Below are 14,717 nucleotides of genomic sequence, written 5' to 3'. Positions count from 1 at the left end.
TTTTGACCAGTCTGGCCCTGACCTGTCTCATTAAGAATGCATTTCTGCCCACAGAACTGCTGCTCACTGGATGTTCTTTTGTTTTTCGCACCATTCTCTGCTGACTGATGTGCGTGAAAATCCCAGGAAACCAGCCGTTTCTGAGATACTCAAACCACCCTATATATTTGTTCGAAATATTTTAATTCCAAATACGAGAAACAACCGAAAGACCCGCTGTGAGACGTTGAGAGAGGGCGCCAAATGCACAGCACACACATACTGTCTGCTAGCACAGTGCCCAAGGCAGAATGCCTTCCAATCACTATGCAAACATGAAAACACAGATGTTTAATCTGAGTAAACAATTGGAATATAGAACTCATTTATTCACAATGTCCAACATTATCTCCCTTTCAAACAGCATTTCCGCCTATGTTTATTTATATCAAATCATTATTTGGGGGAGAAGAATGTTCCCAATGTTGTGTTCAAATGCCATTCTCAATAGCAGTATAAAAGCTGAACGTAAAGGGTGAGCCTGTGCTTGGAAATAAGTTCTGTAATGCTCATGGGAAAGCTGCATGTTTTCAAATGGGTAGTTAGGGTCCAGTACAACATGGGGCCTTTCCGTCTGAGCTTTTGTGATTCAAAGCTTCTTTTCAGGGGGACCGCAGAATGGAAGTTAAAGTCTCCTCACACGGCCTGAAATACCTCAGGACTGCACTGCCCTGACCTGACCTGGAAATGACCTAAGCCGGGAAGAGTGAAGAGGATGTGTGCCGCAAAACACACTGACGTGCACACACTCACACAAAACTGGCTCACATGCACACATACGTGCAAGTGTGTAGGTATGTATGTATGTGCAGCTACACAAAGCATATGCACATGCGTACACACAGAGCAGTCTGTAAGTATTTGGACAGTTGGTACCATTTTGGTTCTTTTGGCACTGTACTCCAGCACATTGGATTTGAAATGAAACAATGAATGTGAGGTTAAAGTGCAGACTGTCACCCCTTTAATTTGAGGGTATTTGCATCCGTATCGGGTGATGTGCGGAGGAATCACATCCATTTGTACACTAGGCCCCCCTACCCCAATTTAGGGGACCAAAAGTAATTGGACAGTTGGCCTCTTGGCTTCACAGCTGCTTCTGAACAGTCAGGTGTATTCAGTCGCTTTCTTAGTGCAGGTATTAGAAAGCTTCCAGTATCTAGTCTTGATTCTAGGCTTTTGATTGCCTTTGGAGTCTGTTATTGGTGTTTGTCAACATGAGGCCCAGAGTTCTGCCAATGACAGTCAAGGAAGCCATGGGATATGATTCTGAGTGTGTGATCACAATCAGGCAACACACCCCCTTGTAATTAGGAGAAAGCCAATAGAGAACAGAGTCAAAGCAATCTCCAAGTCAACAGTTTGCATTATTCTGCTTTATGGAAGAGGGGGACAGTATAGCGTGGACATTTCAAGGCACTTTACAGGGATATTCTGTAACCATAAAACTGCAACAAATCAAAAGTGCAACAAAAAGTGGTTAAAATCACCTTGCTCTTAAAAAGTAATCTTTGTGTTAGTTCTAAAGAAAATGGCATAAACCTGTAGACATTTGTCAGTGACACACCTAAAATAAAAGATTCTTGGAACAAGACTAAGCCACAAACTGCTAAAATAGTAACAATTATCTGTAGTGGTAGACGTTATCCTTGTCTACCACTACAGATAATTAAGCAGGCTACATATCGCTCCCACCTGAGCCTTAAGTGTCAATAATATATTCACAGTAGAGCTGCAAGGTGATACATTTTAGGATAAAAATAATTTGGAATTATAATACCATAAACAGCATTGAAACTATGAAGCTATGCAGCAGTAGCGGGTTTTCATTTCACTCCATTAATTAGAAAAGTTGTGCTCACATTACGGTGTATAAGAGACCATTAAAAATATCAATCATGTATAGTCACTGGAACACTTTTAAATCCAGCCTACTGATCGGTGGCGTCAGTGGTCACAGAAACTCCGCTTTAATGACCCAGAATTTCCCTGGGAAGATCTGAGTAATGGTGGTGAAACATGATCCAGCGCCTTCAGAAGGCACGGTGCTGATGGTCAGCGTTAAATCAAAGGCGCAGGGCACGTAGAAAGCGGCCTGCCTGGAGAAACGCGACCGCAAAAGTCTCCGTTTCCCTCCCGAGCAGCTACGTGCCGAGGTGGCTGACTGCAATCCCATAAGAGTGGCAACAAGTACCGGGGTTTATCCTCGTTGAGGTATTTCTGAGTTGCCACCCATTTCCCCTCTCCTGTGACCCAAGAACTAGTAACATACAGCTAGCAACTCCCGACTAAACAAAACTTCCTGTTTACGCAAAGCGTGGGTTCAATTTTCAGCGGCACAGACTAAGTGACTTTCAAGAATCTACAGACAATACATTAGTCATATTGTTTACGGTTTTCTTGTCCTTGTTTAGTCGCCACCATTCTGCCCAATATTTTCATTGAACTTCATAAAAACATTTAAACACTCAATATTGAGGCTGAATATTGGAATTCTAATTGACTAGAATGTTAATCTTAGAAATAATTCCAAGCACAAATAAGACATTATCTTCTGAAACATAAACAAACCAATCTTTACTTGCTACAGATATCTTCCAGCAAAAGATTTTTGACAAATTTAGCCTCCAAGGAACATCAGGCACTTCTGCAAGCTATTCTGCTGTTTTTGAATTGATGCATTATGTAATCTCTTGGCATTCAAATTCTTGTTCATCAGACCCTTAAACATAAAAAAACACTTCATTCCATTCACTGCCACACTTCACTGGTCATTTGAAGATCTAATACTGAATATCTAGCCATAACAGAACATCTTTATATTTCCAACAAGTCTCTGAAACAGGAGACTATCACTCTTAATGCCAAATAAACTTTTGTGATACTAAAATATTCTTTGTCCTCCCATAGCCAATAACAATAATACACTTCCCACTGTAGTGTCTGGTGCTGTTCCATAGACACATGTACTGTACAGTATTCCTTAATATTTTTTGTAAAAACAGGATGCAAACAGACCAGAGCTCTAAACTTTGGAAATGCTATACGTGTGTAATGGTTAGGGCAGAGCGATTTGCATGGGCAATTGTCCATTTGTCCTGCATTTGTTCTTAAGCTCCCCTGGGGGAAGTCAATGGATCAGCTGCATGTGTTCGGTAGCAAGTGCTTTCTGTAACTTCTCAAAATAGTCGACTGCTTTAAGTGACACAACAATGGCTCTCATTTTATCATTTCCTTCAAAGGAGACTGTGCTACTCAAACAGCACGCAGACTCTCTATGCACCCGTGGAACCAGGAGGTTTATCTTGCTGTGTCTGGTGACCGTTCTTTCCTCCTGCTGGGAAGACATGACCCCCATAAGGCAGTCGATACTTTACATCTATAAATAATGAAAGATTTAAAAAAGATATATATATTAGTAGTGTATCATTACTGGTGGTGGTGCGGCAGTGTATTTGTGGAATCAGTTATTTATGACTATGGTCAAGAGCAAGTTAATTTACTACATTTTTAACAGTGTGCATTTATTTAACAAAACAATGATACAATAGTTAGCCTTTATGTTAGACATCCTAAACGGTTATTGTTCTTATGGGCTAATGAGCTCTACTGATCCTGGCAGGCTAGGGAAAGGATGCACATTGGCTTTGAATCTGACTGGCAAAAAGATCATACAGCTGAACCGCACATCAATTAAAAACCAAATTCAAGATGCAGAGTAAATCAAAAGAGATTAACTGCTTTCTGACACTTCCATTAACAGGCAACCAAAATAGTGTTGCTTGCAATTGTGAACATTGTGGGATTTCTGTACACCAGCTCACAGACCCTCCAACAGTACATAACAATCAACTTGGGCTTTCAGTTTGCCAGGCAGACATGTACTGTAGCAGATTTCCTAAATAAATTAATTGACTAAGAACGACTGGCAGCTACAAGTTTTAATTTACTCTTCGGGGACAAAAGTATAATTTTCTTGGAGAGTGGGTGCAAGAACATAGTGTTCCTGGGCAGAAATCAGAACATGCACAGGATGACGATGGAAACGGACAAAACGACTGAAAGGACGTGTTTGACAGAGACACGGAAATGCACCTGACGTTTGGGATACGACCATGCCACGCAGTAAGAGGTCAAAGCAGGACGAGCTGGCATCTGCTTTTTTAAAGCTGTGTGGATCGAGAGGATGGCCAGGGTCATGTTTCCCCTGCACATGGCCATGCCGAAGCAAACCTCCCATTCATGCTCAGTGTTGCGGCTCGTCCAAACGCATCGCAGCCAAAATGCGTCCCAGGCCTGCAAATCCCAGTCTAGTCAGGTTAATGCAATGAACACTTAGTACTACCCCAGCGAGAGCCAAAAAGCATGCTCCTGCTAACACAGATCTGCTGACTACCCTGGTTGATTTACAAAAAGCAAAAGACAACGGCCAATGATGCATCTTAGAAATAACGAAAGAGAGGCAGACTGTGAGAATGATTTTCCTTTCCGTGTCAAATACACTGAGTGTGCATATACAGTATGTTCAGAGCTGCAGTTTTGATTTTCTAGACATAAAATGGGACAAATAATTTCCTTCATATCGTAAGTTCATATTCTGTGTCATCCATTAATATCAGTAGGTAAAAGGGAAGTTTGCTTAACTACCCAACTGTCACTGGATGTGGTGAACTCGCAGGTGATTATACAGTACAGTTTTGTGCAACCTCCAACTGACAGAACGTCTGAGGCGAGGAGTATCTTTTCAGATGACTATATACAAGTACATGTGTACTGATGTTAAGTTGCCACTGCCCTGGTGAGGATCAGACTTCAGTTATACCACAAGTGAATATAAGGCATAGTGTGTAATATAAGCTACTTTATATCATGTAACACCCTCTGGACTGCTGGCAGCTCTGCTTCAGACAGATTTTAAAAACAAGGCAGCATGTACTCTACAATGATGCTTAGATCAAGCAATACTCAAAAGAGATGCGTGTTGGTCAATATGAATGAATGGCTAGAGCTACTCAATACATTTGCACAGTCATCCTGCTAACAGCTACTAGGCTAATTTAAGACATGTCATGAATACTTAGCTGCATATTAGCATTGTCTACAGTTAGCTACATTAGTCTTGTCATTAGCTACAATGGAAAAAAGAAAGATCCTTCCCTCCCACACACGCATGCGCACACATTGTCAAATCCAAGGAATACCCTGGGAGTATGCCAGTACTGCCCACAGATTAAAAATTCACAAGACTATTACCATGTACATTTTCTCTCATGTAGTGGCTTCCATAAATAATTTAATCTTTATGCACTTTCCATGTACAAGGTGTTGACAGCCTCTCTTGTCTTTTGCTTATACTAGCTTGGTGAAGTATTTCTAAAATAAATAAATAATTATGCATCAAATCTGCTCTATGAAATTTAGGGAATGGGCTTAATACATCAGTATTGTCCGGGTTCTTAAAGGTACAATAGGTAATTTCGTACTTCTAATGGTCAAAAGAAGAATTGCAGCAACAATCACCCTCAAACCACAACACTGTTCTTCCCTGCTGTTTTGGTACAGTGTTGGTCCGCCAACTGTATATTTTGAAACCAAAATTTAAGAACACAGGCAGAGGGTGAGTCAACGTGTCAGTGAGCCTGTTTTCATGATAGGAAGGGATTTACAATGTTTTAACACAAACATCTTACCAATTGTATCTTTCGTGTGAGATACAGTATTTACAGGTATGATAATCATCTACACAGAAAAATCTCAAACTATTTTGTAGTTGAAATTTTGACATTTCTTTATCAGTATTCCAGTACATGCTGAACTATTTGGCAGTGGCACAAATAACAGACCTGAAATTTGATGTCACTTACATTTTAAAAAAAATAAACAATTATGATGCTTGCTCTGTATCATTAATAAGCACACAATGTTATATCAGGATTTGTGGCAAAATGTATAGAAATGTATGATGTAAATGTAAAAATGTCTGAATGTGTTATGAGTCAAATGTACAGCAACATAATAATGTCAAAACCTTAAAACACAATTCAGAAGAAATGTACCCATCCAAAAACAGACCCACCTATTACTTGCAACTAAATGCATGAAACAGAAATCTATGCTTTTTGCATTTTCCACATTTGCTGCTCAAGGTCTTATTCATCTGCATTCATATTTTTTATATAAGTTATATAAGTGTATAAGTGGATTATTTCCATAATCAGCTATATCCAGCTTTCTCCACTGATAGGACCTTCTATTAGTATGTGTGCTGGCTGCAATTATATACCTCAGCACAAATCCGAATGTTGAGTAAAATGACTGGCCAACACTTCAAAGAGACCAACTGTGGGTTGAACATGAGTTCAAGCAAATAATCTCTCTCCATCTCCTGTAACAAATGTGTGATGTTGACTCGGTTGTGATTGACCGGAAATGTTAAATAAGCAGCTCTGTTTGGAAGAACCTTCTGTGACTCCTACTTTACCCTGTCTCTTACCACATGTGAAACCACACTGTACCAATTCCCATGCCAAAGTAAACCCTCACATCTTCGAAAAACGAGTGTGTTTACTGTGAGCAGTCCTGAGGATATGCAGTCCACCTTTCAATTAAAATATACAGAAACACGGTATTCCTAAGTATGCTCTAATACAAAAACAATACAAATCTATTGGAAGCAATCACTTCTCAAATACAAGTCATATAAAACGAATAAGGAAGAGGAAGACAATGCATTATTTATCACCTTGGTTTGGGGGAGAGGGCATTAATATTACATTTGATATAGGCTAAACATTTTACATTTTGACTTGCTCACATTTCCTCAAGCACTGCTGCATTTTCATTACCTGTAAAATGTTTCTCTGAATTCTGTGTGAGAATGAAATGCAGCACGTCTGCTTGATTGTGCCAAAGTCCAATGAGTGTCCAAACAAAGATTTCTAATGCTGCATTCTTCTCCACACAAGCTAAGCTGCTGTGCTTGCCTGCCCGTGTCTCTGTCTGTCCATCTAGCACTGAAGAGGTTAAACTAAAGTTTAACAAACCTTCTTTACTCTGACAGTAAAGAAATATCTCCTTTGAGAAGTCTCAACAAAATACAATCTTACTAATTAAAAATTAAAACATCATCTTGCTCACAATAGAGATGATAAGAATGGAGTAGTATTCAGGTGCAAGCAAGACTTTGCCTTGCATTGATAGAGCAGTCTACAGGTCTAAGGCGCAAAGGAATACAGAGCGTTCTCTCATCCATCTAAATCAGGAAGACATTCTGATATTTATTCATACTTCAGTTGTGGAACACTCAGTAAACACAAGTATAAATATAGCTGCAAGCAGCAATGAAGGGACCATGCAGTGCCGTACCTCCATGCGACAAAATCTGTTGGTTGCCCAATTCTGGCATATAATGTTCCCCCCAAAATTTGGTTGAAATATATGCTTTAGTTTTGGAGTAATTAGTAATACTGTAAACAGCATGCTTTACTTTTTGGAATAATAACCTATTTGTTTGGTAATGTGACCGCAAGTTCCCAAAATCCACAAAGACGTGTGGTATAGCCCCCCAGTCCTTACGTTAAGCATGTGTACCAACCAATGTGATGCCAATAGACTAAACACTTGCAGATGTATGCCCACTCTTTCTTTATGGCACCTACACCTGCAAATGTGTCAGTACATTGCTGCCATATTGTTAGACCGCCCAGCTATAATTTAACTCTTAAAGAAAATGGTCCACATATATAATACCAAAAATTGCAGCCGGATAGGGCGAATGCTCTAGGTGAAGATTTCTAAATAGGTTTTTGACCAAATCCAAGATGGCTGAAAAATAAAAAAACATGGCCAATGCCAAGGGCATATGATTTGCCAGTTAGGATAATTTACGCATTTTGTGGTAATATCGGCTTTTGGTGCAGAGTAATCAGCTTTTTCCTCCTAGTATAGCAGTTTTCAACGTTCATGTAGCTACCCCTGGGTCCCAGTTTTGGATTCAATACAACCAAACATTGCAGAGGTGTTTGGCACCTTCACCTACAGATTTGTTTGTTTACAGCAGCCATATTGACCTAGCAATTATCTTTTCATCACAGTACTCTCAAGATGATGCCTGCCGAATTTTGTGGTAATCCATCAAATGCAATAGGAGAACATGTATTTTAAATGTTTTTTAAAAATGTGATTCAATTGGCCCAATACTGTAGGGTTGGGCTCATGATGTGTTACAAAGAACTTATTTTGGAGTTATTCACATGTGTGATAAGCCACACCCACATCAATGTTTATAGGTTTACTGCATTTTGAGCTATAATTGTTTGAGCTAGCAAATATCTTTTAGCAACTTAGTACTCTCTAGATAATACATGTCAAATTCTAAGGAAGGGAGGAGATTTAAATGTGTTTTTATTTTTTTTGGCAGAAAATCCAATATTGATGGGGCTTGATACATTCAACTCGACAGGACCTAAGGAAAAAGGAATTGCTCCAGGCCAAAGGGTTCTGCCAAAAAAAAATCAAGCAATAACTTTTGCCTGTCTGTGGCACGAGAGAGGTGGAGGAACTGACCCCAAACTTGGTGGCTGGATGCCTGTTCGATCAATGTGATCAATGATAAAAAAAATCCACCAAGTGGTCTTTGGGCGCATAGATGGCAGAAACTATAATAGTAGTGAAAAATTCGAACAATTACAATTGGTGCCAGCACCACTGGCGATTGGCCCTAATAAATATATCAGGCGGGTGTAAATTTTTAATAGTAGGAGTATGATTTTGAAATCATACAGAGCTTTGAAGACAACCCTACCCTGTATATTTACAAAATAAAGAAACTACTTTCTCGTCAAAGGGAAGGGGAACCACCACCAATTGGGCAGCCATCATGTCAAGATTCACACTACATTTGTTAAACATAGAGCATTTCAAAAATTGTGAATATTTCACCAAATGACTTCATGGAAGTGTGTACAGGAATGTGTGTGTACAGGTGCACAGTCCAATTCAGGCATTCCAGAATGAACTTCTAAAATGAACAGGTCGGCTCCTACATTCTGCATCTTAACAAAATTATAACATTATATTTTTTGCCTACATTGGTCAGCTTAGACAGAGAATCAATATAACTGCAGTGTGATCACTCCATAAGGAACAATACATCTAAATTGAATCAATCACTAAAAAGCAAAGTGCTTTCCGATTACCCCGCCAACTTTGTGTATAGCTGTGACATTGTCCCACTTCCTTAGAAGTGATTGTTTGGTGTTCACTGCTCAAGACAATTGCAGGGAAGGTAAAATGCTGCAGATTGTGAGACAGGAACTTCATTAAAAAAAACTGACTGGTATAAGCAATTACTGCTTTTCAATTATTCCGTATTCTAGTTCTTATTGCCACTGCTGCAAAAAAAGTGAGCCTTAAATGGGTACATCTGATAAAAACAGCAGGTTGGCAGCAACTTTATGTGGGAGCTGTGTAATGAAACATGTATCCTTGTATAAAATAGGCTAACACATGCATGCTATGTTAATGCATTGCTTGACACATCAACAGATGCATATATTAATTAAATGTGCCAGAAGCAGTTTAATTAGTGCTGCTCTTCAGCAGGCTACTGCTTCCCTTTGAATGTTCCCTCACTGATGCCACGTTGGCCATCTTATTATACAACTAGGGTCATCCCTCGCATGCTTAGAATGTGGTCTCTGTATAAGTTCACCAAATTGTTTTCTTGGTCAGCAGGTTTCAATTTCCTTGCAATGAACACATTGTTTATGACATTTCAATGTATGGCTTGCAATGTTTTCCTTTCTGAGAATGCAAGATGGTAGCTTTTTGTTGTTTTGCTAACAGGCTTAACTACAGAGAATGTATTGGGTTGCCTCTTTCAGAAAGTCATGACAAAAAAAAAAAGCTTGTTATTGATTAACTGGCTTATAAAATGGGCTACCAAATGAGAGGTTGGAAAATTGTCCAAGTTTCAACTAGCGTATTTTCACTTAATATTCAAACTTACAACCAACTCTCAACAGTTCTGAATTCACCAGTTGCTGGGTGTCTTGTCTGGTGATGCTCTACCAGGCCTGTATTGCAGCCATCTAGTCCCCTTACGGTTTCTCTTCAGATATGAAAGGCATGCGCAATTGGGTTCAGGATTTGTCTGCGCCTGCCACAAAGCAGGTGCACTATTTATCCCCCACAGAAATACTAGCTTTTTGAAAGCTTATTCTTCATAAACAAAATTTAAAAAAAGAAAGAAACCAGAGGAAAAATTTGACAGGACTGACTGTTCTATGTTGTCCTGATGTCATTTACAAAGTTAGAATAAAACTGCTGGTGAAACTGTGTGCAAAGCAAGAAGTACTAAGGAGGATGGTAAGATAAACCCCACTGGTATTCATCAATGTGTTTCAAAGTTTGTGCTTCCTTGGGAATTATAGATCAATCACCAACAACTAGTCTGTTTTATACCCATACTTTGAAGCCTAAATTTATCACAGCTTTGTGTGTGATGATTTTAACATATCTAACTGCATCCTTGCATGAATATCCAATAATTTATATGCCTACTAATTCGCGACTAAAATGGGACTTGGATTTGCTCTCTGAAATTAGTTAACTATGTTCAGTCTGGCCAATAATTATTTTACTATAGTGGATGTTGAAATGACGATCAATATTGGGGAAAGCATATTGGCAGAAAGGAATAACCCAAATTACTTTTGGGAATGTTCCGCTTAACTCACTGGGGAGGTGGAGAGGATCTTCGTCGAAAGCACACCAGACAGACAGACGTGTTAGGGCAGCGTTCTGGAGCAGAGGGAAAATATGAGGGGATCTCGTTAAAGCGAAAACACGTCGTTGAACAATGACATCCTATATTATCAAATCCCAAGTTATCAAACTTTTTTTTATATCTGCTTTGACTTTATTTATAAAGGACATCAACTGACATATTATACAACGGAAGAGTTTTGTTAGGATCAGATCTTGCAGTCTACAGGCAAGTTGCGTGATCTTAAGTTGAATGATCATGATTTGGATGTGTGCTGCAAGTTAGGTTCAGCAGGTACCCAGGCAAGAGGTGGCATAATTTCGTGGCCATTTATGAAGTGATAAAATGGAGAGCTTCCAATCTAACACAGCCACGTTGACGTTAGATGTATCTACATTATACGATTACACTCTGCATTGCACTACCTAGTGACAAAATACCACTTAGTTACAGCTATCAAGTGCTAGCTAAGTTAAACACGGCTATGCTTGTATATGACTGCAAGCTAGTTTGCGAACCTTCTGACAGTCGCCAGATGATTACTTCTTTCGTCCAATAATGCATAAGCAACTACATAAAGCAGCCACTATGTTAGCTGTACTTAGTACAACGCATTACACAATCAAACTAATCAGCTAGCGTACAGGTTAGCTGCTTTACTGTTTTCATCCGCTTACTTCGAGAGGCCACAGCCTGCAATTGCTCTGTACACTCCTATTGGCTGAAATTGCAATCGTAGTACTATTATCCCGGAACCCTATTGGGTTTTATTTTCGATAGCAAACGCGAAAATCGTTTCAAAATAATTGGAACACATTAAACCTCACCTTTCCGGTATTTTGTCCGGATCGCATATAGGTTTCTTCATTCATGAAACAAATGCAACACATTAATTCTCATGATGAACAGCAGCTCTGCATAACTGTTTCATTACAGCCATTTTGAGCGATACCTTGTAACTAGTCCATAGGGGGAGCTTTTCTAACACGCGTGTCATTTATTCATATTATTAGACATCGATGTGCGCCTTGTGCTTTTACTGTGGATGAAAAAAGAATTATTAAATAAATCAATAAAATAGTGAACATTGTTATATGCGCTGTAAAAACTATGGTGTCGCATATTTCGCCAGTACTCCCTTTTCATGCGAAATGGTACAGTTCAGACAACACTGGGTCATCTTGCAAAATGTGACCAATCAACAACAAGTAAATGTATCCATCCAATCATATGAGGAGGTTGTCAATAAATAGTCTCCTCCTACTTCTCTGTGTCAGTAAAGCCAGCGGAGGTTTCTGTGTAAGATTGGCTAGAGAAAGTTATTTTGTGGGGGGGTGTTTATTTTATTTTATTTGTTTTGTTTGGAACTTACTTATTTTTGCTTCATTCAATTGCTTGCTAGTTGCGGTCCACATGAAGTGCCGAGTAGAAATCGTTTGCTTTTAAAGGAGTATTTGTGATTTAACGAATTCTGCTAGCAAATTTGAATCTCGCGCTACCAGTTCTGGTTTCGTTTCGACCAGACCTTACCAAGGTAACGTTAGTCAGCGACTGGTTTCGAAGTTTGAAATTGGAACGGGTTCGCATGCATGCTTGTTTTCCAGCTTTGCCGTTGTTTATGGCGAGCAACAAGTAATCTAGTTTTCTGTAGCAGTGCTTCTGGCTGGAACCGCATAGATCGCATGTCTGGAATTAACCGTAGCAATATAACATGGCTAGAGTTCTTAACGTATTCCTATTTAGCTAGCTATGGTAATTGGATATTTTGTTATGCAGTAACAAAGTTGGTTACGCACTCCAATTTGAAAGTAGCCACATTTGTGTAATTAATTGGTGCTTGCATTTGATCTTATTCCGAGTTTATGTAACGTCTTCGTCTATCGAAGATTCCTGTTCTATAAATTCCCTAATTTTTACCCCCCCATCTTGATAATGTAAACATGCTATAAAATTGTAGAACCGGAATTGCTGCATGGCTGTTCAACTACCGGACACACTTCGAATATTTAACATCGTTAAATGTGTTTTCTTGGTTTACTCTCAAAGCCATGAAGATGCATCTAGACTTCTAGATCTTGTTAGAGATGGGCACTCTTGGTTCTGCTTCCGCCTTGAATTACATTTAAGGGGCCTTGGAACCGCCTGAAGTTGTAGGGGGTGCGGGAGGTGTACGAGCAGGGGTGCCTTACCTCAAGGGCCAGTTTCAGGATCGTATGCCAACTTCTGTTACTGTTGGCTCGATCATATCTTGATCAGACATTTGTAGAAGCACCAGAGTACAGGCAAAATGACAAGGATTTTCCTTCGCTCAAGTGCAGGGCCCTGTTTCACTAAGAAGGATGATTACGGAGTTTGCTGGACAACTGTTGAATAAAACCCTGTACCGCCCACATCTGGAACATGGGCTGCAGCTGAGGTCTTCCACGTTTTACTAGGCACAGTTATCCTACTCGCCTTTATTAAGCAGATGTAACCCAAATATAATTTGTTGACATGAATTGAAATATAATCGATTATATCATTCCAATGTCTTTGTGGTAGCCAGACAAGAGAAGAATATTTTGAAAAGAAATGTAAAAAAAGAGTCCTGACATTTATTACCCAATTATTCTCTAAATGTTGGGAATGGTGCAAAATTGCTATTGACTGTCAGTATACATATATTGATAGATTGATTAAAACACAATTATCCCCTAATGCTTGATTTAAGATGATTGAATTTGTGCCTTTTAGCTTTTGACATTTAGAATTTTTTTTATTTACATTTCATATTCAGAATGGCGGCACGGATGGTGCAGTGGGTAGCACTGCCGCCTCACAGCAAGGAGGTCCTGGGTCGGCCGGCGCCTCTCTGTGCGGAGTTTGCATGTTCTCCCCGTGTCTGCGTGGGTTTCCTCCCACAGTCCAAAAGACATGCAGGTTAGGCTGATTGGAGAGTCTAAATTGCCCATAGGTATGAGTGTGTGAGTGAATGGTGTGTGTGCGCCCTGCGATGGACTGGTGACCTGTCCAGGGTGTATTCCTGCCTTTCGCCCAATGTATGCTGGGATAGGCTCCAGCCCCCCTGCGACCCTGTTCAGGATAAGCGGGTTAAGATAATGGATGGATTCTGAATTCAGATGTATGTAACTACATTTCATTGGCCTGCCTGTGTTTATGATTTATGTTAGATGTAAATATACTGTTTTTTTACTGATTGGTTTAATATTTGTCATTTTAGACACTTATTTGCTATTATCTTTCCATTGATCCACACCACTTGTTCATCACTTCATATCATAATCATTCATTCCTTAGCTGTAATTTTGCCTCAACATGTGTCATTTCTACTGCTTCCAATGCAAAGCATTGTGGGACCTTAGTGAAAGGAGGTCCTTCCTTCATTTATTAAACCGTTTGAACATTCTCTCTCAGGGCTTCTATTTCATCCATTCAAGGTCACAAGGAGATGAGGACACAAGGCATTTTTTAAAGTATTCCAAGGCAGTCCATGTATAGGTTCCTCAGTGGTGGAATGACTTGCCTACCATTGGACAGCAGAATCCCTCCTCCTATTTTGATGCAGACTGAAAACACACCTTTTCAAATATACCTTAGTCCTCCCTCCTGATCCCCCCTTTCCGATATCCCTCTTGTCTAACCCCCCCCCCCACAAAAAAAAAAATCCACATACGATGACTGTTTTTTTGTTTAGAACAGCCCCCCTTCATGTGTATTTTACTAGTTATGGATTTGATTCTTTAACCTGTGGAAGAACCTATGCACTTGTAAATCGCTTTGGATTAAATGCATCTGTCAAATTACTAAAATGTAAAAATAGGACTGAGAATGGCCAATCTGGATAGTGGTAGTCTTAATTCTCTAAATACTCATGCCTTCTAAATGTAGCACTATGATGAGCTTGAGGCAG

At 39.6% G+C, this 14,717-nt stretch overlaps 1 protein-coding gene across 4 annotated transcripts in view; it reads right to left on the bottom strand.

Annotated features, from left to right (window-relative positions):
- The window catches only part of znf438 (zinc finger protein 438), a 50,982-nt gene extending 37,859 nt beyond the window's left edge, over positions 1–13,123 (bottom strand). Inside the window, exons 1-2 of one of the 4 annotated variants that reach the window (XM_061239497.1) lie at positions 11,635–11,770; positions 10,779–10,842 (exon numbers count right to left, since the gene is read on the bottom strand). Coding sequence is in view for 2 of the 4 variants with exons in the window: in XM_061239495.1 (XP_061095479.1) it covers positions 10,779–10,842; positions 11,326–11,371 (110 nt within the window). In the remaining 2 variants the exon portion in view is untranslated. Of the gene's footprint in view, positions 1–10,778; positions 10,843–11,325; positions 11,460–11,634; positions 11,771–12,996 lie in introns of those variants that run through there. The other 3 variants (XM_061239495.1, XM_061239498.1, XM_061239496.1) reach the window with 3 other exon arrangements.
- Positions 13,124–14,717: the final 1,594 nt, after the last annotated feature.

The sequence above is a fragment of the Conger conger genome, chromosome 4 (genome assembly GCF_963514075.1).
Source record: "Conger conger chromosome 4, fConCon1.1, whole genome shotgun sequence".
NCBI lineage: Eukaryota > Metazoa > Chordata > Actinopteri > Anguilliformes > Congridae > Conger > Conger conger.
Note: the sequence above shows the minus strand (reverse complement) of the source record. Positions and strands in the feature narration are given on the sequence as shown.